Source organism: Streptopelia decaocto (assembly GCF_964273445.1).
Source record: "Streptopelia decaocto genome assembly, chromosome: 1".
NCBI lineage: Eukaryota > Metazoa > Chordata > Aves > Columbiformes > Columbidae > Streptopelia > Streptopelia decaocto.
Genome location: NC_138663.1, coordinates 193167741 through 193195418, shown reverse-complemented (window position 1 = coordinate 193195418; position 27678 = coordinate 193167741). Strand labels below are relative to the sequence as shown.

Sequence of the window (27678 nt, the reverse complement as noted above, 5' to 3'; positions counted from 1 at the left end):
CTGAAGAGAAATGTGTAATAATTTCTGAGGTGTGTTTTAAATTCCTGTCCTCCTCTAAGCAATTTCAGAAGTCATCTAAAATTATAATCAAACATGCTCAAACACATTTGTGGGCTTAAAAACATGGTGTGATCATGATTGGCAAACACTGAATAGAAGGTCAAACCAAACACTTCCTAACAGGTCAAGAGTAAAAAAAATATAAAGAAAGATGAAGCTCAAAAATCTATTACAGGGGTCACCTAAACTTTGCCTGGCCGAGGACCACACTGGCGATTTGCCATGAGCACACGGGCTTCATTGAGTCATGTTATATGGAAGAGACTGAGTCACCTTTAATATGGCAAGTTGGTCCGCAGAGATGACAGGTGCCAAGAGGCAATATGCCACCCTGATGTTTGCCATAGCGCCATGTAAGATTTAAGAGGAAGAAAATAAGTCATTGTGTCCGCTCATGTAGAGCTTATGTGAAACAGGGTGGAAGTAAGGCAAGGGCAACAGGGAGATGATGGCCAGGCACAGGGGCACTAGGGATATTAACATTTTTCTCCGATGGAAGTCAGTCTCAAGGCACATGACCAGCTACCATCACCACCTGTAACCTGTGCAGGCCTCCCCTGTGGCTGCCATTGGGAGATCTGCCATGGACATGAAGGAAAGCGGATTTGGTCCCCTGGCTCGCAGGCTGTGCTTCGGCCACCCCTGACCTATTAGAAAATGTTGATATTTTTCCCCACTACAACTCACAGAGTGCGAAAACAGCAAGCGTCAAAGTTTGAAACCCAGGCCTTCCCACCCACGCCAGGCCCGGCCTCCCTGGGCACTCCCCTGCCCGCTCTGCCTTCCATCACCTGCTCCTCTGAGCAGAGGTAACCACGCTACACGGCCAGGTCGTCTGACCTGGCTCTGCAGCTGCTCGACTTACTGGCCCTGCTCAAGCGCCGTGTGTCTACAAGCAGTGGCGGCTCATGCATCTCCACAGTGGTGCAGGCAGCTGAGATGGGCTGTTCCCCCAACAGCTCCTCCTCACCCTCCACACCCCACTTACTGCCACTTGCCCCACTCAGGCTGGTGCTGCTGCGGCTGTTGGCCGCAGCAATGGGTGGTGCAGCCGGCGGTGGGAGTAGCTGCTCCAGCGGCTCTTGCTGCTCAGGGAGGGGATGCCGGACACTGCTGGGGGTAGAGGACCCGGCCGAGCTGGAGGGCGCCTTCCCCTGCTGCTCAGCTGCCATGTTGACCCAGTTCTGCTCGGCTGCCAGGGCATGGCTGTTGCTGTTGAAGTAGTTGATGACGGCTGGCGTGGGCGTGGCGATGGGGGTCGGAATGGTGACAGGAGTGGAGATGGGTGTGGGAGTCACAGCACGGTGCCTCTCCTCAGGAACCGGTGGAGAAACAGGGTAGCTGGTCATGGAGGTCGTGTTGGAGGGGGGCCGTGGTCTTGGAGCAGCTGCAGCATAGTATGGTGCCATGGTCACTGGGGCCAGCAGTGGTGTGACAGTGCGGGTATCAGGCAGAACAGGGGGGGGTGCAGCTGTTGTGACCACCATGGGTGGTGCTGGTGGTGGCAAGGCAACAGGTTTGGACTCCCCTGTTACCATGACTGGTGTCATTGTTGCAACAGGCATCTCAAGGCTGTAGCGGCTTGTCATGCCCTGCTTAAGCTTCTTCCACCCCAAGTGATATATCTCAAGCATGTTCAACAGCAGAGAGACAGAGGCCACCACCAACATGAAGATGATGAAGATGGTCTTCTCAGTGGGCCTTGAGATGAAGCAGTCCACAGTGTGTGGGCAAGGTGCACGGCTGCACTGGTAGACTGGCTTTAGCTCAAAGCCATATAAGAAGTACTGGCCCACAATGAAGCCCACCTCAAGCAGTGTCTTGAAAATTATGTTGAAGACGTATGTACGGAGCAGGGCACCCCCCATACGGATTCTACCACGTTCATCACGGATTGGCAGCTTCTCCTTCCCCTTTTTGCCAATAGGATCCTTCATGTTATTGCTGCCTCCTCCACCACCACTGCCAGATGCTCCTGCTCCTGGATAGTTGCTGTCTTTGACATTTCCTTTCTTCTTCAGCTCTTCTTTCTCTTTCCTCTTTTCCTCCATGCGTACAATATGCAGCACATGGCCCAAGTAGATGAGGGTTGGAGTAGAGACAAAAATGATCTGCAGCACCCAGAATCGGATGTGAGAAATGGGGAAGGCTTTGTCATAGCAAACATTTTCGCAACCAGGTTGCTGAGTATTGCAGGTAAAGTCTGACTGCTCGTCTCCCCAGACCTCCTCAGCAGCTGCCCCCAGCACCAGTATCCTGAAGATAAACAGTACTGTCAGCCAAACCTTGCCAATAACCGTGGAGTGCTCCTGCGCATTCTCTAACAGTCTCCCCAGAAAGCTCCAGTCACCCATTGTTTCAGATTTCTAACCTACAATAAGAACATTAGAGCAATTAGAGCAATGTTTTAAAATCTTATCATTACACAATGCCAGGGCAGAACAGACTGATGCTCAACAAATAACATTTCTTGAGTGCACTTCCCATTACAGAATATTGCACACCTATGTGAAGAACTCCCTAACCCTGTGACGGTGCGGCCAGGGGGTTTGGTGAGCACAGAAGTGGGATGGTTAGTGCTTTCACCTAGCTGATACAGGTTTGTGTCTATACACAATGACAGGCAAGAAAGATTCATAACCAGAAGGCCTACAAGATTTAAATATTTTAAAACCATGATTTCTCTGTTTCCCCCACCTGAGATGCCTCTAACTGTTCTTGCCTATTTTTAGAAAAGAACAGATGGAAATCAGTTCAGTTCAACTGAATATTCCTGCTATTAATGTGACTGCACTTGTATAAGCGTGTGACAAAAAGTTTGCCTAACTCTAATAATTTTATTGTTATCAGGACTTATTTACTCCAGCATTCAGGAGGTTAGTAATGTCCCAGGTCTCTGCTATTTTCATACTGTACAAACACAGAAAAATAATTACTTTAAACCTACGGAATTTTCAGTTTTAATTTTAGAATATGTATGTCAACAACAAGCATGTTCTCAACGCCTATTCATGTTGGAGTTGGCTTATTTCTAAAAGGAAATAATTATTTTAATAACTTGAAATATTGGGAGGAAATAGAAATTCTGAGATGTTTCTACGCCGTTTCCCCTATGGTCCTGCCAGCTGCTGTTATTGAGCCACATGTACTGCAACCTTATTTTTTAAAAAACCCAAAACACTCAAAGGCACTTCAGCAACGGTGCACAGAGATTATATTGGAAAAATAAAATTATGTCCTATGACTTTATTTCTATGGCAAGCAACTAGTAGATATTCTCAGTAGTTTCCACCAATTCATGAATGATGGGCTTCCCATCTAGGTAGTGACACAGCTTCTGATTTGGAAAGGCTTAAAGTTCAGTTGAGAAACAAGCTATTACGTGCTGATGTCACTTGTTATCCTTGGCCTGCTCCTAATTGGAAGATATGTAAGACTATCAGAATATGTGTAAAAAGTATATTTCATTCTTCTAATGAATACACTTCTATACTTTACATGTCAACCTCCAGCTGAAACAAAATACAAAACTTTACTTTCCAATAACTTTGATACTTTCAGAAATACTTAGATCACAATTATCATTCAGATATAACAATCCGCATTACAAAAACACTATCAGAAAAGACCGATTATCCTCTCATTTAAAAATCTCAGAATATTTTATAACTGAATTGCACTTTAGTCTTTCTATTTTTATACTTCTTGTCCAGATACATGCATGTCTCACAGTTCCCAGTATGAAAAGGTGTTCATCATTACAGGTGGGAAATTACACTGAGAAAATATATTGTTCTTGGTACAATATCTACTGTGATTTCCAACAATGATGTAACTGTTTTTCCAGAGGAAGCATTTCCAAAGTCCATACTGAACTTCTTTCGGGCTTTTAGTTAAGGTAATTAAAGAAATCAAAGTTATTTCAGGTAGGTTTTTTATAGCTTGATTTTACTATGAGGCAATTAAATACCTGTAGCTGCTGATTAACATGCTTTCACACAAAAAGCAACAACACGCCCACAAGTATTGTGCACTTTTGTAAATCCTAGAATACTGATTCACTTTTTATCCCCACAAAGTTAATTCAACAAAAATTACCCCTAAAAAACCCATATCTTCAATATTTTACAAAACCACTTTCCCTTTAATATAACTGAATTCTTTTTCCAGGATAGCATGACAAACTGCAAATGACAATATTAACAATGAAATACTGACTTTGTGTAGTGATGACCCTGGTCCTAAACAATTTTTAATCATTTCCTTGAAATATATTATGATTTTTTTAAGGAGTGTATTTTTCCCCCCTTAAAATAGTAACCCCAAACAATATTATTTTTTAGAACACTTTATTTTTATAATCCTAATTTAATATGTTTATATGATTTAAAAATTTCATCCTCAATCTTAATTCTATGAGGTTTACATATTTTGGATGGTGAAGTAATTTTAACCTTGAGAAGTATTAATTTTTCAGGCAATAATGAAGTTATTTTGTATCTTTCTTACTCAAAAGCATTTGAGGATATACTTGGTTTAGTTCCATCTTTGGATAGAATTAAGCTGTTGTTTGGGAATGTTCTCATTTTGAGTAGTCAAGATTGTTATGTCGGAACAGCAGAATGAATAATGTGATATTTGATGGATTAAAGAAGTTTAGCATAACACTAAATCCAGTATTTCATGTCTGCTAACTTTTGCACTATTCTTTGTCTCTCAGTTGAGTTCTCTCTGTCACACTCCTTGTTTTCTATCCAGATCAAGTAAAATAGGCAGCTCAGATAATAAGCAGTCAGAGTCACGATCTGTTTTTTGTTACTAATATTTGTAATAGAAAATGTATTAATCAGTAAAAGTTAGCACATTAAATCTTCTTTAACGCATTAATTATGGTTCATTTTTCAGTACAGCTGCCATTACCCTTGCTTCCAACAGCATAAGAGACCATACACTGTTCTTCAAGAAGACAGATGCTACCTTCTATTGTTTAAAAAAATTAAGTCGATCTGCTTTCATGAAAAATTATAACCCCTGCACTGTCATATGGTATTACAGAATTTTTTTTTTCACCTATGGGCACACGGTAGTGTATTTCTTACTGAGATCAACAGGCAATGCTGACTACAATGAAAGTAGGATTTTTTTTTGCTTTTCTGAAGAATTATCTACTGATTAGTGGAAGAAAAAAACAAATCAAAGCAAAATCTAAAAAGTAAAGGAAATCTTACAAATCATACCGTCTAATTTATTCTCAGTCATTCTCCATTTACTAGTGTCATTGAAGATGTTTTTTTCTTTTTACTACAGGCCAGCAATGCCCAGGCTGAGATAAATCAGGACACGAAAGACATGACATGATACAATTCTCAAAGGATACACTTCAAAAAGCTATCCTAATCCTTACATTAATGAAAATATTTATTTATGTTTATCTGAGTCTGAAAGTTCTTCCTATACACAAAGAAAAATTAAGCATAATACATAAATATGGGAAGGACATAATTCCCAAGAGCAATGCAAAGATCCGTATCTCCGCTGGCTAAAGGGTTCTCAGAAATCCAGGTCCCATATTTTTCTTCAAAGTCAATACTTCTTAAGCCAATGTAACTCATCCAAAAATCACATCAACCAGAGGGCTCACAGAGCTCAGAAAATATTTAAGTTGTCATAATTAAGTTCAAGAATAAAATACCTAAATCTAAATTTGAACAGCGACAACTCAGTATTTTAGCTGAGAACAATTCCAAGCTTGCTTTTGTAGTGTTACATGAACTTCAGCTGCACAGTACCATTTCCAGCGCTACTGAAATAGAGAGCTAGGCAATTGTTATGCCCTAATCTTACATATGGATTGTGAAGGAAGACATTTTTTCTTTCTGTGCTTGGAAAAAATGCAGATTAAGAAATGAAACATCTTTATCTGTATTTCATGACATTGATGCAGAAATATCCACTAGCAAATAGCAGAGAATGTCTCAGAAAGAAATCTAATTCAATAGTATGAAAGCAAGGACTTCATGAAACTTGGGATCATTTTCTAAGAACTGGGAGTCATATATTGTTTGCATCACTTAGAAAATAATTCCTCTGAAACAAATATTGAAAAATGGGCAGTTCATAAAAACTGGCATAGCATTGTTTAAGAATCGATGTTGTGCCATTAATTATTACGATTAGTACATGCACAAATACACTTTGTGGGTGGTGTGTGTGTGACAAAGAGAACGAGACAGAAAGAGAATAAATTTTTAAAGCTGTGATGTCATACATATCCCTCTACAGAGGATAAATCATCCTCATCTGGCATCTATAAACTTGCTAGTTATTATTTCTGTTCCTGATGACATCACCAAAGAGGTTCATCACCATGTATCAAGTGTGCAAAATACAATATTTTAATTTTTAATATTTTCATAGAAACATACAAGAGCTTTATTTCTCATGTTACTCATACATGTATATATTTATTTATATACACATATGAATACATACATTCAGATAAATAACTACACAGCTATGTTACATACATTAACTGATTATGACACCTGGTATATTTATGATTTTATTAGACTGGTATATCTAAAAAATGTCCTTCGACAATTGTTTAGAAACCTAACATGTCCTTGTCTGAATAAGATTTCTTAAATGCAGTCCACATTTTCTTTCACTTCTTGTCACAGTCTAGGATCTTGGGATTTAGGATTTTATCTTCCAAATTACCCAGATTTTATAAACCAGTATGATTTTTAAAATGCTGTTAAAAAAAGAAAACTTGCAATATTTCCTTTGTTTTTACACTAAACAATTAGGCATCTCCATTGCTCTCAGGTTTTTAACTCTGCTAATTTAAATCCAATAAAAGTAGTCACCCCACACAAAATCTGCAGCATGACCATGTAATTCCATACAAACTGGCAGATCTGGAGGGACAGAATGAGCCCCTATAATTTCAATTGAAACTTAATGGTATTTGGCCATGTACATATACATGAAACACAATGGTTGAAGTTTCATAATTCGCTTTATAAACTTGTTTAAATAAAGACTTGAAAAATATCTTCTTGCTCACAGTGCCATCCTTTCTGACACAGCTGTAATTTTCTTCATTGTATTTTAAATACTTGCTAAAAATTAAGCCCTTAGATGATCTTGTTAGTACCTTAAACTTACTTTGCTGCTATGGAGCCTTTTCCTTAAATCCACGGCAAAACTTCTCGACTTCTTCTTGACTTGCATCAAACTCTGAGTGAAAGTTTGGCCTGAGTAATGGAAAAGTGCAAAGAGCGCAGGGCTGAGCCCAGGAGGAGAGCTACACTTCCACTTGTTAAAATCCTCTGTTCCCTGGCATAACAAACCTTTGCTCTGATTTGCTGCTTGCATGAGAAAAACAGGAACAAAACGTAACCCCTTTCTTCCCCCAGAATACTCAAATGCCATCTTAGAGCTCAACATTGGAATTAAAAGACAGTGACTTACCAGTAAAACTCTGGAAAGTGTGAAGGGTGTGGAACTACCAGGGGACTACGGAATAGCTGTCAAACATGAGGGCAACAGTCTCTACATCCCAAGTGAGTGAAGCATGAATGAGACAGATCTGTCAGGTGCCCACATACAAACAGCCACACAGATCTAAAAACTGCACCGTAAGGAGTGTCCCGCCCCCCAGCTGCAGGGATACAAAGGAAAGACAAGCCCTTCTGGTGTTCAAAGATCCCCCACCCTTTTCACTACAGAGAAGCAGTTACCCCAACAGGTATCAGCCTGAGGGGACTTCAGGCAACTTACAGTAACTACAAGGAGATGGTGCTATAAACCCTGCTCGGACTTCTTATAGTACATTTTTGTCTTATGGGAACTATTTAAAACTCTTTCTAGTTTAATTCTAAAATGTGTCAGTAGGATATCCCCTTTTGCCTTTAAATTTCCCTTAAATGGAAACTCTAGTAGCTCTGGCTACTCAGTTCAATTTCTTCTTCATATCTACACCAGTGTCTTAAAGACTTAGCACACACTCAGGATTCCTAATAAAATCTAAGGCTTCTGTGATTCCTTCAGTGATCCAGTGATGAACTCAAACACTTTTCTGATACTCTTTTTGCCTACAGGGAAACAAACAAACAAACAAACAAACAACAAGAAACAAAACCACCACAACAAAAAAACAAACATAGGAAACTTTTCTTGCTTATAACATAGGCAAACTTTTGCCTAATCAAGCTATAAATATCTTCCAAATAATTCCAAAGGATATTTATTCATCTTAAATACTTTACATCCCTTGTGAGTCCTAAGTGAACAAATGAGTGACATGTTCTTGGTAACTTTCAGACCAAAGATGTGACCAGAGGTAAAACCTTGGTCAATGCAGGGAGGTTACATAACCATTTCCCCGCCTGTTGGGAGAAAGCGTTCGTAAGGGCCAGGTAACTCATAGCTCACCTCGAGAAAACACCAGAACCACCCTGGGTTACACTTGTCAACTCCATCATTCTGTGTGGCACCACTTACACAGGTGAAAGCAATTCTGGCTCAGCTTTATATTTAGGATTTAACTTTACTCCCAGAATGAAACTGGCTTGAAATGCACATCAATGTTCAAATGTTAGTGGTAACCTTTAAGGAAGAAACTACATGTCCCTACACATGCACACTTGGGTGGGCAAGGGCCACAACAATCCCAAACGACATGTGGTGCTTCCCCCTCCACTGCATTTTCTGAGGTATTTTGTGAGGTTTGGACAATTCTCCCTGCCACACCAGGCTCAGTTATCTGTCCCATCTGCAAGCACCGCTGCCTGCAGATGGTTCCCTCTCTGGGGCTGAACAGAGGATACTCACACCAGGGTCCCTCACAGAAGCATTTGGAGCAGTGGGGCCCTTCCTACTAGTCCTCCTCAGCAGGATGCGCGGAGCTCTGCCTCGCCCTGCCCTTCCCTGGCGCCCAGCGCCGAAGGCAGCGCTCAGGGCAGAGGCCCCGGGCAAGCCCCCGCCTCCCGCGTCCGCCCGCGGCCACGTCCCCTCCGGCAGAGCCCCCTCCGCGGGCTGCGGACCCCGGGGCCGCCTGCCGAGCGGCGCAGCCCTGGGTCGCTCTACTTACGCTTTGCAGGAGCAAGGCTATTTTAAGTAGCAAAAGCTTAACTCGTTCAGAAGAGTCGCGACCGTGTTGGCGCATAGCTCATCTAACTGAGGGGAAGAGCAGCCCCCAACCTTTGCCCGGGCTATGGAAAGAGGCGGCGGAGGGGAGCGCGGGGCGGGAGCGCCGGGAGGCCGGTGCCCGGTGCCCTACCTGCTACCTCGGCTGGCAACGCGCCCCTGGGCGGCTGCCACAGCCCGCCTGCGGCAGGGCAGCTCGGACAGCCCCCCTGCAGGCACCGGGCCCCCATCCCTCCCTCTCTCCCCTCCCCTTGCCCGCCTCCCACAGCGGGCTGAGCCGCCGGCTCCACATGCAGCCACTTGCCCAGGGGCTGCGGGGCGGGCCGGCGCCCTGGGGAGCTCCGAGGGGAGCGGACGGGGCGCTTGCCGTTCTCTCCCTGGCTTTTGAAACGTTCTCACTGTGCAGACAATCCGTCCTCCTTCGCGGTCCAGGGTGGGATTTCCTGAGAAATTGTAAACAGTTTCTTCCTCTGAGAGGATAAAGGATTAAGAAAGCCCTGCCCGCTGGGGTTCCCGCCCGCTCCGCTCGAAGGCAGCGCGGCGCGAGCCGCCACCTGCACGGCCCCGCCGCCCCCGCCTGCTGCTCCCCGTCAGAAACAGCGGTCCCGGCCGCCCGGGACGCGCTCGGTATCCGAGGCACGGCCGCCGGGCACGGTGTGCCGCATCTTGGCGGCGGCGGAACGGGCACCCCGCCCAGCGCGGGGCTGCCGCCCGGGGAACGCGCGTCCCGCCGCGCAGCCCCGAGTCCCGCTCCCGCTCCCTCGCGGGGCGCAGCAGCGCCGCCCAGTGGCGGCCGTTGACAGGCGTGTAACGGCCGGGCGGGGGCGGTTGGCTGCAGTGCGCGGTTCGGCGCGGCTGCCCCACCGGCTGGGAATCCTAAAGCAGAGAATCTTAGAGCGGAGAATCCCGCTTTTTCCTACGTCTTAAAGCCAAATTTAAAAACAAAACCAAAAAACAAACAAAAAGCAACCAAACGTTCTTCACCGGAAGAATCCCAAAGAGCTGTCAGCCTCACGACCCGGGGTGCTTCACGGGCACAGGCTACCGCCCCTCAGTGCAGACAGGTCCCTTTGGTTTTCAAAGCATTGCATCAACTCCTTGGAGCTTGTCAAGACACTCGTCAAATTTTATAAATGACAAGCTTGTGTCTTCAAAGTTTGAGAGCTTATAGCTGAGACTGAGCCTATGTTAGGAAAAGAAGACATTATGGATGATCTTTTGGAAAAGCTTTTTTCCCCACAGACACTGCTCAGTCAAGATGAGCTGTCAAGCTGTTGTGCACAGACCACCCGAAAAACAGATCAGTTGCAACTATTTTCAAAATTATGATTTAAGATGGCTCTCGATATTTTCATCATTGGTACTCAAAAATATTAATATCACCAACATTTTGGTTAAAGGTTTTTTTGTGTGTTTTTAGTGTTGTCCTGAGAAAGGAAAATATTAGACAGAATCACTTAAACAAGCAGGGTAACTCAGTGACTCTTCAGCAATAACATGAGTTTCTGTTGATAGCTACTCTACAGTCAGAGAGCTGAAAACTTAACCACCTCAGGTCATTCCCAAGGTTCTCTGTTGCTCTGTTTACTAAAAATACCACCCAAGAAAAATGTTGAGATGCTTTGGTGAGCTGTGTGTAGCAGAGGACTGGTGGCAAACCAAAACAGACCATCCGCATGTTCTTGTATCCTTGCAGCGCTTGGTTGCTCCCTAGAAATTTTTCAGCTGAAAACGCTAGGGAGGAAGATCTCTGTTGGCCTAAGCACTAGTGGTGGCACAAGGACAAATGTTTTTATTCAGAGATGGGTGATATATTCAAAACACAGTGGTGCCAGGATTGTCAGTGTAGTAGTACTGCAGTGTGGATCCTGAAGCAGTGGGACATGAGGGACCATGTTAGGGCACGGGAAGGAAACCCAGCAGTCCCAGTAACTCCTGACGTTATAACTTCCTTCATGTAGTGAATTCCCCCAGCTCATCAGGTCACGAGAGGTAGAGAAACATCTCTCATTTACAAACATCTGTCCAAATGGTCTAATATCATGAAGCACTAGGTGTTTCCATGTTTGCTTTTTCAGCCTCTGGGTGACATTTCACACCATCTGTATAAACTGACCTTGACACCTGTTTGCAAGAAAAATATTCTGAGTCAGGAGAGCAGTGAGGTTCTAGAGTAGCCTTTCGGTATTGCCACAGAAGGTTTTTAAGATAGAATTCAATAAATTTCAAACAAGGATAATCTGAAGCAGCACCTGCCTACCATGGGACCACAATCATCAGCTAGCAATTTCCTTTTCAATAGCCCTTCTGGGTTCTTACAAGAAGAGGTTTGGGCTGTTGACAAAACCCTCTGGGATGTTTGTAGAAAGTGAGACAGTCAAGGATACAAAATCCCTGAGGGAAAATTGAAGTGAGCAGCTTTAAAAATAAAGGACCAATTACATACAGGTGAAAGCACAAGCATGAAAGCGTGTTGAGAAGGTATGGAGAGCTACTTGTTAGTCACATACTAGAATAGGAGGATCTAAAGCTAAGTTAGGGGAAAATAGAAAAAGTAAGACTTGTCTCCCTGAGGAATTTATTCAGAAGGAAGATATGTTCAGATTTAAACTATAGTGTTAAAAAGTGTCTCTTCATATGGACATCCTGACAGAGGGATTCCTATGGAAGAGCCATCCTGACAGCTTCCTCACTGTCACTGTCATTTGGGAAGCAGTGGAACAGGCTGCCCAGGGAAGTGGTGGAGTCACCATCCCTGGAGGTGTTTAAAAGATGTACTAGAGTTAGGTGAGGTTATGGTTGGACTTGATGGTCTTGAGGGTCTCTTCCAACCCGAACGATTCTATGATTCTGTCTTTAAAGGTGCACAGCACTGCCGGTGGCCAGATGCCACTGTAGTGTTCTCAAAATCCCCACATCCTTATTATGTTTTAAGGGTTCCCTCCATTGTCATTAACACTAGACAAGCAACATAAAGCTTAAGGCGACATAAATTTTTACGTTAAAATCCATATTTACATCATTTTAAGCCTTCCTTTAATTATCATCTTCAGTATCATTTTCTGTCTTCCATCCAAGCCTCCACACTGGTGACAAACCCTGTTCCACACATAGATGTTTAGCAGTGTTTGATTTCGCTGGCGCATAAACAAACTGAATTCAAGAAGTGTGTAGACAAAATAGGCAGGTATTTTTAAGACCAGAAGAATCAGGTTTGCATGGCAAGGTACAAAGAAAAAGATAAAAACCAGACACCAAGCTTTATGAAATTATAGGGTCTCATAAGTTAAGGATATATCTTGATCTTAGTCTGAACCTGAGCTCAGCGAGAAAAATGGACCATTTTCAGATCAGTATTAATCCAAAACAGTGATTTACCCCATGTTATTTTGAATTTAAGCATCTATTTTGAAATACACAAGAGGATCACTCTTATCACAACTGTGCATCCAAACACAGCTTAGTGGAAGGACCCCTAAACTGCCGTACATGTCGTTAGCTGTAAACAAGCCACGTCAAAGTGTTACTTGGCTCGACAGTGCTGGTAACAGTTCTGTGCATGTGGTCAGCCTAACAAAAGAGCTACAAATGCCTTGGTTTCAGCTTGCCGTGGCCCTGCGTGGTTTGTCAATCAAGAGAATTGAGCTTGACGTACCGCTGCTCTACAGAAGATGGCACTAAAGATATTTAAATGCTGAGAAAAGATACTGCTACCTCAGGAGGCAGAGTTTGAAGCAAAGATTAAAATATTTTCTCCGCTAGTTGTTTTCTACATGGATTAATCAAAATACTTTAGGACTCATTAGCTAATAAATAAAATTGTAATAAAAAGACTGAAGTAGCAGTTGAATCTCATACAGTAATTATTATTATTGTCACAACTAGTGATTAGTGTTCTGTTAGACGCTACTGACAAGCACGTCAGAGAACACAGCATATTAACAAGTAAGAACTGGTGACAGGAAGAATTATTCTTATTTCTAGTTTGTAGGAAGCGTTATTGTGACTACTAGTTTGTAGGAATGGAGGCACGGGAAAACTCAGTGACTCGTTCTAGGTTATATGGTTCTGAGAATGGCGTTGACATCCTAGGCTGGCGTTTTACCCACCAGAACAGGTTTCCTTTCAAAAGGTCTTTGGAAACTGTGAGAAGTCTCCTAGTAAAACAAAAAAATCAGCCTGCTCTGGGATATGTAGCAGTGAGATGCCTTCACACCATCCTCATGGAAGCAAAAGCTCCATATGAGAAGTATCAGAGGAAGAGTGATAACTGTACAAGCCAGGCATCTTTTAGGAGGAAGAATCAGAACAGAGAGACACAAGACATGCAGAGAGGAGTGGGGAGCAGGGAAGGGCACAGCAGTGAAAGAGGGAAAGGCGGTAAGACTTTGTCTTTCTAGTAGCAGCCACTTATGGAAATACAGCCAGAGGCTGTGGTTTGAAATTACAGTGTGTGTAGCAGCAAATACAACTTAACATGTTGCCATTCCCTCCACCCCTTCCACTCGCTCCCTGCAGCTCTTCTTGCCCAACACCATGGCCTACTGCTCCACAGTCACATCAGCAGAAAAGTTGATGTGGCCACCCCGTAAGCCAGATCAAGGAACTGATCCAGCTGAAAAACAATCCAGCAAAGCAAAACGTGTTTTTCATCAGCAAAACCAGTCAGCCAATGCAGTGCTGCGCACAGCTGTGCAAACAACTGTGCTGGTACAGTAGAGGTCCTGGAGTGGAGGCACTGTGTTGAGTGAGGTTGGAGAGAGACACAGGCAGGATAAGAATGAGCATGAAGGAATGACATCAGTGTTAACGCCTTAAACTAGTGCTACCAGTGAGCAGTTCACAGTGCCAAACCACAACCAAAGCTCCTAAACAAGGATGTTCTTTTACATTGTATTCAGGATAAGAGCAAATATGGTATGTTTTACCAGGAATAAGTCTTGCTGGCATTCATGATGAAATTGTAATGGCCTCAAATACTGGCTACCTTCCACAGAAAGGAACAGCAATGGATACCTTGCTTGGAAATGGAAAAACAAGCTCATGTATAGGAATATTTCTCCACAAAATTCAAACTGCTGCACAACATGATGGTCTGCCTTTGAAATTAAAGAAACCAGTAACACAAAATAACATGCAGTTGCTGTGAAACTTCTTCTGGAAGCAGAGCAGGCTTCAGTGAACTCCACCAATGTTTGGATACATAGTTAACTGGTCAGCAAACCTGAAAATTGATCTGGGTTTCGGTCTTCCTCCTGTTGGGAGGAATGCCGGTTTTGTGAGACCCAAAACCAAGGCAGAGGAGCTTTTTATCCAGTGTGCTGAGGAGAACAAAAAAGTAAATACCATCACCAACTTCATCTATATGAATTACTATTTTATTTATTCACAGTGCCATCTCATATGCTTTGTCAGGTAGAATTTATTATAGTACAATAGTGTATTATTACAATTGTTAAAAGCACAAAGGAACCGTGCTGACAGAGATCATGCTGGATAGAGCCTGCACTAACAAGTAGACTTGAATTTATATGAAAAAGTTTTTGATTCAGCAGCTGAGCTTTGGCTCAGCAAAAGGAACCTGTACAACTGACTCTTTCATTTGGGGTTCCCTTCTTCAGAGATTTCAGAAGTTTCCTCTGTCCTAGAGCAGAGTCCTATGCCTAGACCATCCTAAACAGATGCTGGGCTGAGTTGATGTTTAACAGTCTTCAGTGATGGAATCCAGTCTGTCATCCAACTCAATGCTCCAGCCCTCTTCACAGAGAGGTTTTATGGTAACTAGCCTACATCTCCTTGCAACATAAGCCTATTATTTCTTATCCTATTGCAAGTGGATGTAAAAAGCTACATCTTTATCTTCTTTGCCACAATCTTTTACATATTTGAAGGTGCTGTTCTGTCTTTCCTCAGAATTTTCCAGGCCAACTCACTTCTTTCAGTCTTTCGACACAGGTCCTTTTTTAGACATTTGGTTGCATTTTATTCCTGACTCCTGGATTTCTCCAACTGATAAATGGGCTTTTTGGGCAGATGGTGCCCAAAAATGGGGTCCAGATAAGGACTTCCAGGTGCTAAGAAGAGCGGAAACACTATTTCAAACATCCCATTTTTGACAAACCTTTAATTCATACCAGTATGATACTTTTCCAAGTCAACAATGTTATTGACTCATGTTCCACTGATGATCTGCTACAAACTCCAGCTCTTATCTACAAAACTATTCTTTGTTTAGAACAGGTGTCCATCCTAGAGTTCTGCAAGTGCTTAGTGTTTCACAATAGTAGCATTTAGTCCTTGCTCACTTCTCAAACCACCATTTCTCCTGGTGATAGAGATCTTATTGAATTCTAAGCCTATCTTCCCATGTACCTGCAGCTCCTCCCAGGTGCATCCCATTTGGTGGATCCTTACACTCTGACAATGAGTCATTAATAGGTATTTTACTGTTACACACAAAAGCTTTTATCATGGCATAGGCAGAAATTATTCCTGACAAATCCATGTTGCAATGTCTCAGGGTTCTATCAGATAAAAGTGAGATAATGGTTTAGTCAGTTTGTTCCTCTGTGTCTATGTGCATATGTGTGTGGGTAAGTGTAAAGATTGTTTTGTGTATTTGTGCTGGAAAGATTGTGGCAGCTATTTAAACTGTATATTAAACAGTCTTCGGAAAGGATGCAATCCCTGAGGCAGGGACATGGCTAACTGTAAGCAGACATTACACTAATGATGCAACATATAATAGCTTTGAAATCTTTACCACACAATAATTACAATTTTTTTTTTTCTGGTAGCTGTTGCAATGATCTTAACAAACAATACTTAATTAAACAGTTCTGCTCCCTGCAGACATGACACACTTGTCACCTTTATCTTTCAGTTGAGGAAACTCAGAAACAATGAAATTCAGGGTTAACTCTGTGTACTAGGACTGCTATAATACTTTCAAATCAAGTGAAGGAAGTCTTGTGACAAAAGAAGTGCTGATAGTTGGATACCAAACAGATAGCAAGTTTTCCAGTTACCCCATCAAAAGAAGGTGCAGCATTCCTGCTAATGTGTGGATCACTTAGGGATGTGGGAGGGATTTCTATGTGTTGTCTTAAATATTGAACCCCAGTAGAAAATGACCTGCAAAACACTTTAAAACCAACTTTCATTATCCTGACTTAAACAGTTTTAGGACTGCTATTGTCTTTTCCATCTGACAAGTCTGTATTACCATGATTGCCAAGACAACAACAGAAAAGATACACCTTGCCTGAGCAAGTCAACCTGCCCAGCACAGTTTGTCCACTGAAAAATGCCACCTGCTTCAGACCAGTGTGACTGCGTTCACATACAGAGTATTTATTATCCTGGGTAGTGTGCTGGGCTATGAGTGAAATGCTGGTTCTTAGCAGCATGCAGAATATGCACTGCTGCTCAAAACATTCATCCACAACCTGTGATTCATAGCTCAACTGTGTAAGTTCTCTATCAGTTTTTTAGTAGATGGCTTATTCAGATACAACAGATAGAGCATAGAGCAGGCAGATGTAAAGTAGTGTCCTGGTTTTGTTAAAAACAAGACCAGTTCTCTTTTAGTGAATTTTTCCTTTCAGCTAAGTTCTTCTAAGTAACTGCATGTTTTTTGGACACTGCTCCGAAACTGATAAGAATGACCAATGGAATGCTGAAGAAGCTCGTGTTTAGATTTATTGCTATAACAACTAAGAATTTTGGTAACATTCCATAATTGAGAGGGCCATATTTGCAAGGAGGGGCAAACAGAACAGGTGACTAAAACTGACCAACTGAGTATTCCATCCCATCCACGTCATACACCCCATAAATGAGGGAGATCACGAGGGTTTCGCTGTCTTCGACCATAGCTGGCATCTGAAGAGGACCCTGCCTGTGTGCCTGCAAATCTGAGGCCTGGTTCCAGTCCCTGAATCCCTGAATCCAGTTCTGGTTTACTGTGAAGTCCCACACAGAACTTCCAGGTGCCTGCCCTGCAGCCACTGGAGTCACGCCAACTCCATATCGAGCAATGCTGCTACCCCGGGATAATCAAGATTGAGTTTGTATATTTTGTATATTTTCTCTATTTATTAGTAGCATTAGTAAAGCCTTAAAAACCTTTCCAACTTGAAGTCTCTCTTCCTTATCCTTCTTATCACTTTTTTTTCCTATTCGGGGAGGGTGGAGGGGGGATTAACAGAGAGCATCTGCCACAGTTTATTGTCACCTTGCAATTAAACCTTGACAGAGTTATTGGTGGCTGGTACAGGGAAAGAAAAGAGAAACCACGACAAATAGTCATTGAATTAGTGACAGTGACTTAATGGACAGAAAAAAATGAGAAGTGCAATTATGTGGCCAATTCTGAGGCTGAATTCTATGGTAGTACTGAGGGACCAGCCATGGCAGGGGCAAGCTATATTGTCAAAGGTGTTAAGTCAGAGATGTAACTTGTTTCCTCAGCTAGCCCTGCTGATTAAAGCTTAATACAGTTCCAAACCAAGGTTATAAAGATTTTTTTTGGAGGCTAGGAAGACTTAGAGAAAAAATACCCAGGTCGGAGCTGGGCCCACTTTACAGAAGATAAATACATTCTGTGAAAGAAAATAACAATGAAAAGCTGGATTGGTCAGATGCGAAAAAAGTATGTGTACCTGAATTATCTAGAAGATCATAACCATTAGTCTTAGCTCATTAAACTTCAGATAGTTACCATTACTCTCGCCACTGTCTACAAACAGGTTCAAATTACTCTATAGATAATAAGATGGTGAAAATCCAAAGAAACCTGTAATTAACACCCAGGGTAGTGGCTGTCCTGAATATCAGAAAAGGTGACCACAAAATATAATGCAATTCTTTGAGTGTGATTTGATTGCCTGTTAAAACACATTAGCCTAAGTTACAGGGAAAGGAATTACACTTACAGAAAAAAAGAGATTCATTTTCATCAAGTTCAGTTTGTAGTAAAGTGCTCTTAGCTGTTGCTTGTTACACTTTTTATCAAATAAAGCAACTTTTAACCATGTTGCATGAATTGAACCTCCATGGTAGAGGAGTGTTCTTCTCTGTATGAACCATATAATTTGTCTTTTTTATTCTTTCTGTCAGATAGGAATTAACGCAGTACATTGGCTCATGATAACTGTAAAACATCTGAAGGATTTTTATTATTTTTTTTTAATCTAAGAAAACCTTTAATAAAGGTATTTCTATATCCAGAAATCATAAATGTGGATTTATACTTCAGATTTCCTTTTAAATCAGTCATTCTCACATGGGAGTTAGAGGTTTTTCTCTAGCTGGGTCTATGAGTTAATAGTGAAGTTTGCTTCCTCTCCCTCCATCCCCTTTTCTGGCAAACATGTTTGTAGTTTTGATTTCAAGGTTTTGAAAGACAGTTTAACTTGATGAAGTCAGTTATGATTTCTACTGGTGATTTCAATCGAGGAATAATTCTAGCCAGTCTCACTCCTACACTTCCCAGTTCCAATACTATGTTATTTCACACTTTATATCATGGTGACACTGGACAGTGGACAGTGAGGAATCAGCCTCTTTACAGTCACTTCAGATTTGCTACTTCAGTATTCAACACTCTTGGCAATCATCTTTCTGACAAGAGTCTAGGAACCAAGGCCATACAGGCCTGTCAGTGTGACCTTGGTGCAGGGGAAGGTTATGGAACAGATCCTCCTGAATGCCATCACACAGCATACAGGACAACCAGGAATCAGGCCCAGTCACCGTGGGTCTATGAAAGGCAGGTCCTGCTTGAATAACCTGATCCCCTTCTATGACAAGGTGACCTGCTTAGTGGATGAGGAAAAGGTTATGGACGTTGTCTACCTGGACTTCAGTAAAGCCTTTGACACTGTCCCACAGCATTCTCCTGGAGAAACTGGCAGCTCATGGCTTGGACGGGTGTATTCTTTGCTGGATAAAGAACTGGCTGGATGGCCGAGTCCAAAGAGTTGTGGTGAATGGAGTCAAATCCAATTGGCGGCCAGTCACAAGTGGTGTTCCCCTGGGTTCAGTGTTGTGGCCGGTTCTGTTTAATCTCTCTATCAATGATCTGGAGGAGGGGATTGAGTGCACCCTTGGTAAGTTTGCAGATGACACCAAGTTGGGTGGGAGTGTTGATCTGCTGGAGGGTAGGAAGGCCATACAGAGGGATCTGGACTGGCTGGATTGTTGGACTGAGGCCAATTGTATGAGGCTCAACAAGGCCAAGAGCCAGGTCCTGCACTTGGGTCACAATAACCCCAGGCAGCGCTACAGGCTCGGGAAGAGTGGCTGGAAAGTGCCTGGTGGAAAAGGATCTGGGGGTGTTGATTGACAGCTGGATGAACATGAGCCAGCAGTGTGCCCAGGTAGCCAAGAAGGCCAACAGCATCCTGGCTTGTATCAGGAATAGTGTGGCCAGCAGGACCAGGGCAGCGATCGTCCCCTTGTACTCAGCACTGGTGAGGCTGCACCTCGAATCCTGTTTTCAGTTTTGGGCCCCTCACTACAGGAAAGACATTGAGGTGCTGGAGAGAGTTCAGAGAAGGGCAACAAAGCTGGTGAGAGGTCTGGAGCACAAATCTTACAAGGAACAGCTGAGGGAACTGGGGCTGTTCAGCCTGGAGAAAAGGAGGCTGAGGGGAGACCTTATCACTGTCTACAACTATCTGACAGAAGGTTGTAGCATGGAGGGTGTTGGTCTCTTCTTCCAAGTAGCAAGTGATAGGACACAAGGGAATGGCCTCAAGTTGTGCCAGGGGAGGTTTAGATTGGATATTACGGAAGATTTCTTCATAGAAAGGGTTGTGAAGCACTGAAACAGGCTGCTCAGGGAAGTGGTTGAGTCACCATCCCTGGGGGTGTTTAAAAGATGCATAGATGATATTCTCAGGGAGATGGTTTAGTGCCAGTGTTAGGTTAACAGTTGGATTCTATGATCTTGAGGGGCTCTTCCAACCAAAATGATTCTAAGTGCCAAAAATGTAGATACTTCTAGTGTGTTTCAGGAAAGAACACACACAATTCCAGCACAGCATTAGATTTTAATCTGTAGGAAATCCATTTGTAGGTCAATAGGTGCACTTCCTATGTTCCTATGAAGTATCTGAACTTTTTTTCCCTACAAAGCAGCTATTTAGTAAAATTTAATATACACAGAAATCTTAGTAAATATGTCCTGGGAGAGCTATTATCACCTGATGCTGCAGTTCTGGATAAAAACTCCCTTTTGGCCCCTTCCAGACACTTTCCCTATTTCTATATTTTTTTTCCCTGTGTAATGATCTGATTGCCAAACTGATAGTTGAAGATAACCTCCTAGTGTTAGTGTTACCAGTTTTGGTGTATCTCATTCCAAGTTCCAGTTAAACTCAAAACCAGGCTGGAAAAACAAACTTTCTTTCCTATGGAGATGGTTGAATTATTTATCACCAACTTTTTCTGGCTGCAGTTCTGCTAGAACAAGGCTGGCCTAGGCAGCACATTTGATTTCTAGTAGGGGTCACATAAGTGACCTTCCACTTCTAGTTCATGAAGACTGCAGGGTAACAGGAACATAACCAAATGAAAAAACAACCTGCAGCAGAAGTCTAAAATCCTTACAGTAGTCATTAAATGTAGTGTTGGTACATATGTTTTTCCACTATGGTAGACAGATTCTCATTAGACGCATTAGGTAATACACGGCACATACAAGTAATACAGAAAACAGACACCACATGAGTGCTTTATTTATAATTTCAGAAAAAAAAAAATCCTGTTGTTACAAAAGAAATGTAATACTAGAGCACTGGGAGTGTAGATAGTTTGTTCTATTCATACTTGTACACAGAACAATGCAGGAACTTTACCAAGCACAAACCTGATATGTGCCAAGCTTTGTTCTTTAGAGCTGAATTAAGGATGTTTTCACAGTCCAAGTTTCCAATTCAGCTCAGTATTAATGACTTTTCATCTTTTTGTTCATGCTTCTGAGGATGGTGTTTTTGTTTTTCTTGGTCCCCTCTTAGATGACAGCTTTCCATCTGCAGTCAAGTGGTAACACTTGATGTAGCTCACAAGCAATGGAAGCCTGTTCCTGCTCCACTTCCAGTGCACATGAGGGGTCACACATCTTAACGTTGCTTTGTTTACTCCAGCAGTGATAAACTTAAATGTGCAGTAAGAGATGGATGCAAATAGAGAAGCTGAGATAGCACCCATCCATTTTGGGTAAAAGCCAGTTCTTAAAGCTAAGGAGGGGAAATAGCCAGTTTTCTAGAAGTGGGTTCAGTGGGCAGGCACTTGGGAGATAAACTGTGTATGTAAGGGTATGTGCTGGTGCAGCTGCCTGTGAGGCATAAAACATGTTTTGAGGCTACTTTGGAGAGACAAGACCACACTGACTCACTTAGGTCTTCATGTTAGTAATATACAATTTACAGTTCAGCAATGCCAACTTCAAAAAAAATACCAAGTTCCTCCTCGTTTCTGATTAGGTCCCTTTGCTATTTTAGCTCTGCAATCTATGTGTAATTCCAGCTAGACCTACTGTAAGAGGAATGGTGATTCAGCCTCAGTGTGGAATGTCAGAGAGACTGGGAGTGGTTTGATGGACTCACTTGAAAGGTACCTCAGATAGGGAGGTTTCCTGAAGAAAAGCTGTGCAGGTTTGATAGAAAAAAGGGACTGATGAAGGAGCACTGGTAGGTGCAATTTACTGCGTATCATGCTGTTAAGTGTCAAAGCACTTCTTTCGGATAACAAGCAGAATGAAACAAGGCAATTTTTCTTGGCTTTTACTGAAAAAAAACCTTTAAAGGTACGAAGCTGAAGGAGGCAAAATCATGTGGTAAAAGTCTCTGTCAAATAAAATCTGCTTTATTGAGATTCTTCACAAAGTGTTGGAGGAGAGCAAGAGAAGGAAGACAGTTACTCTGCCCCCACCTTCTCAAAGGTGACCATCCTTTTTTTCTCCTGACCAAGAGAATGAAAAAACAAACTTCATTCCTCCCACTGCTGCAGCCCCTGTGAGTGGAGGGAGGCAGCACTGACCTAATGATATTCACAAGCAGTTGAGACTTACCACCCCCAACCCTGTAGGAGACGCTCCTTGGTGCAGGTGAGGAGACAAAAAAATAAAAGCCATTATTGGTGCCCAGCAGAGCTGATAGTGTGCATTGCCATGGAGTACCCATATTCCATTTCCTTGTTCTCCAGAATATTTGAGAGAATAAGACACCTGCTATAAACACAATCACCTCCCTCTCTTCCCTTTCACAAGCTTTAACTTCCCCCGCAAAAACCCTTCACCCCACTTTTGACTGCAACCCTTTATTACTGACTTGCCTCTGAGGACAACACAGTGCATTTGTGATTCCTGGCTCTGCTTTGGGCACTAGAGCCTTCTCTGGGCCTTTCCACTCCCACTTTTTGAAAAGTGACCCTGTGTTGGAAAAGCTTTTGCCAGAAGGCTGCTCTCTCTATTTGCAGATGCAGGAATACTGAATTAGCTCATGATCTTTAAAACCTGCCTCAGTGGCAGCTTCCCAGGGAGGCTATCATCTCTAAAACATGAATGAACTTTCTTTTTTATCCTTTGCCTTGAGTGTGAAAATATCGCGGATTCTTTTCTGACACATAAGATAGTTTGAGGGAAATGGGGAGTTAGAAAATCCTGAAACCAGTTAATTACTTTAAAACTGGTGTTTTCTTGGATTCTTTCATGCAGATTTTCATCACTAGGTAACACAGCTCAGCCAGATTCAATGTAATGCAGATCCCAGACACAGCAAGCATGAAAATAGTAAATGTGGTTTTCTCAGTGGGCCGAGACACAAAACAATCCACTGTGTTGGGGCAAGGCCAAGCATCACACTTCACCAGGCGAGGCATCTGGTACCCATCATACATGTAATAGAATACATACATGAAGACAGCTTCAAAGACAACCCGGAAGAAGATGCTGCTGGTGTATGTCCACCACAGGGCACCTCGAATGTGAATCTTTTCATTTTTCAATTCTTCAATATCAATTTTCTCACCGTTTCTGAACCGCCTTTTCTTCTCGTGCCTGGTGTAAGCTACGTGCATGGCCACCAGCAGCGCAGGTGTGGAAACAAATATGAGCTGCAGGGCCCAGAGTCTGATGTGAGAGATTGGGAAAAAGTGATCATAGCAAACATTTCTGCACCCAGGCTGAAGTGTGTTGCAGACAAAATCTTGTTGTTCATCCCCCCAGACTCTCTCTGCAGCCACAACCAAGATCATGATACGGAAGATGAACAAGACTGTGAGCCATATCTTCCCGATGCTGGTGGAGTGTTTATTTACGCCTCCTAAAACGTTCTGCAGAGATCCCCAGTCCATCTTCTTTTCTGTGCCCTTTTACCTGCAGGATGACATAACACACCAAATGGTCAGTTCTCAAAGGGTGAAGAATCAGCTCTAGACCTTCTGCAAATGAGACGACTTCCTAGTACTCACTCAAGAGCCCTTGGCAAATGCAAGTCACTTTCATTAATGTCACCCATATGTTTACGGATTCAAACAGCTTATTAAACTCTCTCCTTCCGTGTTTTTATAATGGGACAAGCATAGCTTAACACATTTCTCAACAAGGCTTTGGGCAGGAAATAAGTTACATCTACAAATACATTTCCTCAGTGCATCCTGTATGCCTTCCTTCCCTTTCCTGAGATATTTCCCTTTCTGTGGTTGACTCTCATCGGTGTTTTGTCCCTAAGTGTATCTCCCAAAGCAACAGAAATTATTATCACTGCACAAGTTGAGGCCACATCTACACATGGTAGAGACTTCCCTAGTTTTCATAGGATTTGTTTGCCAATGCCACAAGCCCTAGAAGGCTGGGTTGGTGCTTTCTTTGCCTCACTCCTCCTAGATGCCTCCAGCAAGCCTTCAAGTCTTTCTGCTGTAGCTCAGACATGCCCCTTTCTTGGCAAGCCCTTCATCTCAGAAGTACAGCATTTGATTTTGCCCACACTGCTGAGAAGCCTTGAGCTAGCTCTGTCAGGGCTGTATGCATATACAGCACAAACCAAGGAGAAGATACTGCAGAGCCTGCCCTTCCACATTCATTGCTGTCTCTTCCAGAAAGGAGACAAGCAGAGCCATAGAGCTGGGAGGAAAAAGCCCTCAGCTAAAGAGTGTGTTGATTGTCTAGATGCTATCACACCCAGCAGAATAAATAGGAGGTGCAACATCAGAGAAGCTCCCTTTCAGCTTTCCTTTTTTCCTCCTGCTCTTGAAAATGAAAATCCACATTCTTTGCCCATTTGAAAGTTAAACATAAGTTTTGCTGAAGTCAGAATTCAGTCTCAGGGCTCAGCTTTCACTGATCGCAGCCATTTAGAAACTAACACTGAATTGGAAAAAACACTTTGAAACCAGAGGTGGGAACTTGCATTGCTGGTCCATCATCTCTCAAGGCTGGGGCTCAACTTTGCTGCATGGGAGAGCCACTGGCCTGGGGATAAGAGCTCCATCTCCTCTTGGTGCAGGCTGCGTGCTGTGGGGGGAGTACGGAACCTTGCAACACCACACTGGTCAAAGTTCTCAAAATCTGAGAATTCTCACACAACAGATTAAAAAAAAAAAAAATCATAATAACTTCTCTACCCTGGTGTAGTTACAACACAACTAAAGCACTAACGTGCCCCAACAGAGACCCTTGGTACAAGGGCCTAGCTTGTACAGACAAGCCTTGAGGCAAGAGGGAGAGGTCAGATTTACTGTGATGAAGAAAGGGGAAATCGGGTAAGCCAAAAAAAACAGCCCCAAAAAACCAAAAAAAAACCACCCAGCTTTGAGAAGATGGCTGGAATTCCTTAGACTTCTCATGCTTTGTCTCTACTGAAACTGGCAGCATTCTATGCAAATTTTTCCTGTGACCTTAACTCTAGGCTATGACGAGATACCGGACCCTTTCTGTTAAGAATTTCTTCATATCTGTTGCATAGCCATTAAAATAAAGTCAGTGAAACCTCCACAAGGGGCTAATAAAGACTGAAGGAAGACATTTGTAGTGTCTATCCTGGTCGGAGGAACAGCCTGGGCTCCGAGTGTGGGCTCACAAAGGAGTTTTGAACCAGTGCTGCAAGTTTTTTGGGGGAGAAAAAAACAAACCACAACAAACACAAAAAAGCACGTTTCTCCCTGCTCATCTGCCATCACAGAAACACTGAAATTGGCTGTGGGCACAGAGTGAACCTACTGGGACACGCACCCTGCGAACCAAGGCATTGGGAACCGCTCGAAATCCCCGCTTTGCGGTTTCAAGCCGGACGCTTTGAGGCAGCTCCCAGCCCACCCCTCCCTCCGCAAACAGCTTCGCTCCCGCTGAGCTGTCGGGAGGTAAGACCGTGGGGCGGACACGGAGCCCGCAGCGAGCCTTTTGCCGCGGGAAACGCCACGGCCGATTGCAATCGGTTCCTGTCAGCAGACACCGTTTTGGCTTTGAGGCCCGACGACTCCCCCCGGAGGGGGCTGCGCTGCAGAGGCGCTCCGGCTGCCGCCCGTCCCGACCCTCAGCCCCGCAGCCTCGGCCAGTCTCAGGGCTGAGGACGGCCAGTCCCAGCCCAAGCACGGCTGCATCGCCGACAGGCAACCGAAGGACAGGGCCACGGCGTGACGACTCCGGCCCCGCAGCGCCCCGCTCCGCTACCTGCGGCTGCCCCGATCCCAACCCCGCCGGCGACGCTCCCAGCCCGGGGCTTCCTTCCACCACGCTTCCCCGATCCCGACCCGCTCGGGAGGCGCACAGCCTAACGCCGGTCCCACCGCCCCAGCACACGGGAGCCGCTCAGGCCGCTCACCTGGCACGGCTCGGCGGGGTACCCGGAACGCGACCTGCACGGCGTGCCGCGCTGCTCTGCTCCTCGCTGCGCTGCTCCGCTCCGCTCCCGGGTCCGGCGGTGCCTGCGGAGGAGCCGGTCCCAGCCTCGCCGCCCCAGAGCTCAAGGTCCCTCCCCATTCACCTGCCGCCGCTTTTAACCCGCCCCCCGCCCTCCTCTGATCGCGCCGGGCTCCTCCGGCTGCCCGCGGAGGCGGCGGCGGGGACCCGGGGCGGAGCTGGGGAGTCCGTCCCCACCGAGGGGCTGAGCCGGGGCCGCCGGCGCTGGGCTCCGCTCCGCTGTGTCGGCGGGGCGTGAGCTGCTGCGGACGGAGCGGGGCTCCAAAGCCCCCGCTGCCCCGGGAGGCAGCGCCCTCCGGTTCGTCCGGGACGTCCTTGCCCAGAGCGCTGCCACGGGACGGGCATCGGGCAGGGCAGGCTCGGTAACCTGCAAGTGCGGCCCCGCGCCGCGGTGGATTCCCAAGCGTCAGTACAAAACACGTACCTGGGGGAAATCCAGTCCTGTGGGTCCCTCCAAAACTACCCCTGTGCTCGAGGCAATCGTCACCGTGGGCCAATTCGGTCAACGGTCAGACAAAATGCAGCTCCCAGAGGTTTTCAGTAGCGTGAGACAAGGCTGGAGAAAAAAACCTCTGAGACCTTAGGTGGCTTCAGTTTGGAAGACAAGGAGCAGATAAACTAACTTTTAGTTTGATACTAACGATTGAATGATCTTGGTAGCCAGATGTAGAGATAGTGCTGGCAGCAGATAACTAAGGGCAGGATAGAAGACAGTTGTTTTCCGTTTTGAAATATTGTGGGCATTCTTACAGCTGTAAGAAACCTTTCTGGCACTCTTACTAGTGTGCACAACCTTGATTTCACTGCTACTGCTCAAAGGAGGGGGCTAAAGTTGTTTTTTGTGAGATAAAATGATCTAGTAGAAAGTATAGAGAGTGAATCAGAGTTACTTCCCATGTGAAAAGTCACCAGGTGTTATTTTTCTGGAGCTTGAGCTCTGTTGACAATTAAAAAAAAAAAAAAAATTAAAAGGCCTCTTCTAGTTCTAACATCCTTTAAATCTCATATTCAAGGAAAGTTTCTGAGGATGGAGGCCATGGCCAGTCAGGTGTGAATTAGTTGGACCAGCACTGCAGCACTTACCCTTAGATTGTGAAGTATACCAGGTATTGCTGGTAGGCTCACACAGTCTGCACTTCACCCAAAACATCCAATCAAGAATGACTTCTATTAAATGATGCTTCATTGCAACACAGTAAAGAGTCTTTGCTTTTTAAAACGCTGTGACCAAAAATCCTACCAGAAAAGAACGCTATGTAAAAGAGGGTGTGTAGGAAAGCTAAAAGGTGGTGAAATGCTTCCCATATGACTTGTGAAATAATAAAAACTTTTCAAAGTATATGAAGTACAGCTGAAAAATGATGTGTTTCTTTCCATACATTGAAGTAAAGATGTCTCCTGTATATTGCACTTAGTCCTGAGCTTGGTTTTATGAGATATGTCTGGAAGTAGAAATGCTGTAATCAGTAGGGATTTAAATAAAACTTAAGCTTGATCTACCAATTTGTATAGATAACAAGTACAATGAACTAGAACTTGCG

General features: G+C 44.0%; 2 protein-coding genes across 3 annotated transcripts; both read right to left on the bottom strand.

The window, feature by feature from the left end:
• Positions 1-878: 878 nt before the first annotated feature.
• Positions 879-8989, bottom strand: GJA3 (gap junction protein alpha 3; the record flags this gene model as incomplete). 2 transcript variants are annotated; one of them, XM_082051481.1, is made up of 3 exons in its annotated part: positions 8899-8989; positions 7231-7319; positions 879-2431 (listed from the first exon to the last, which is right to left on the bottom strand). In XM_082051481.1, the coding sequence occupies exon 3, from the start codon at positions 2412-2414 to the stop codon at positions 879-881; it is 1536 nt and encodes a 511-aa protein (XP_081907607.1). In that variant the 5' UTR covers positions 2415-2431; positions 7231-7319; positions 8899-8989. The 2 variants fall into 2 exon arrangements, with proteins under 2 accessions (XP_081907607.1, XP_081907608.1); XM_082051482.1 differs by lacking the exons at positions 7231-7319; positions 8899-8989 and adding an exon at positions 7220-7230.
• An 11969-nt stretch (positions 8990-20958) lies between these two features.
• On the bottom strand, positions 20959-26168 carry LOC309446805 (gap junction beta-2 protein-like). The gene is made up of 2 exons (XM_082066898.1): positions 26040-26168; positions 20959-23596 (listed from the first exon to the last, which is right to left on the bottom strand). Exon 2 carries the CDS (start codon positions 23572-23574, stop codon positions 22897-22899), a length of 678 nt encoding a protein of 225 aa, XP_081923024.1. The 5' UTR covers positions 23575-23596; positions 26040-26168; the 3' UTR covers positions 20959-22896.
• Between the last annotated feature and the right edge of the window lie 1510 nt (positions 26169-27678).

Coding starts and splice junctions, on each gene's coding strand:
- LOC309446805 (XM_082066898.1), bottom strand. CDS start 23,574: ATGGACTGGGGATCTCTGCAGAACGTTTTAGGAGGCGTAAATAAACAC.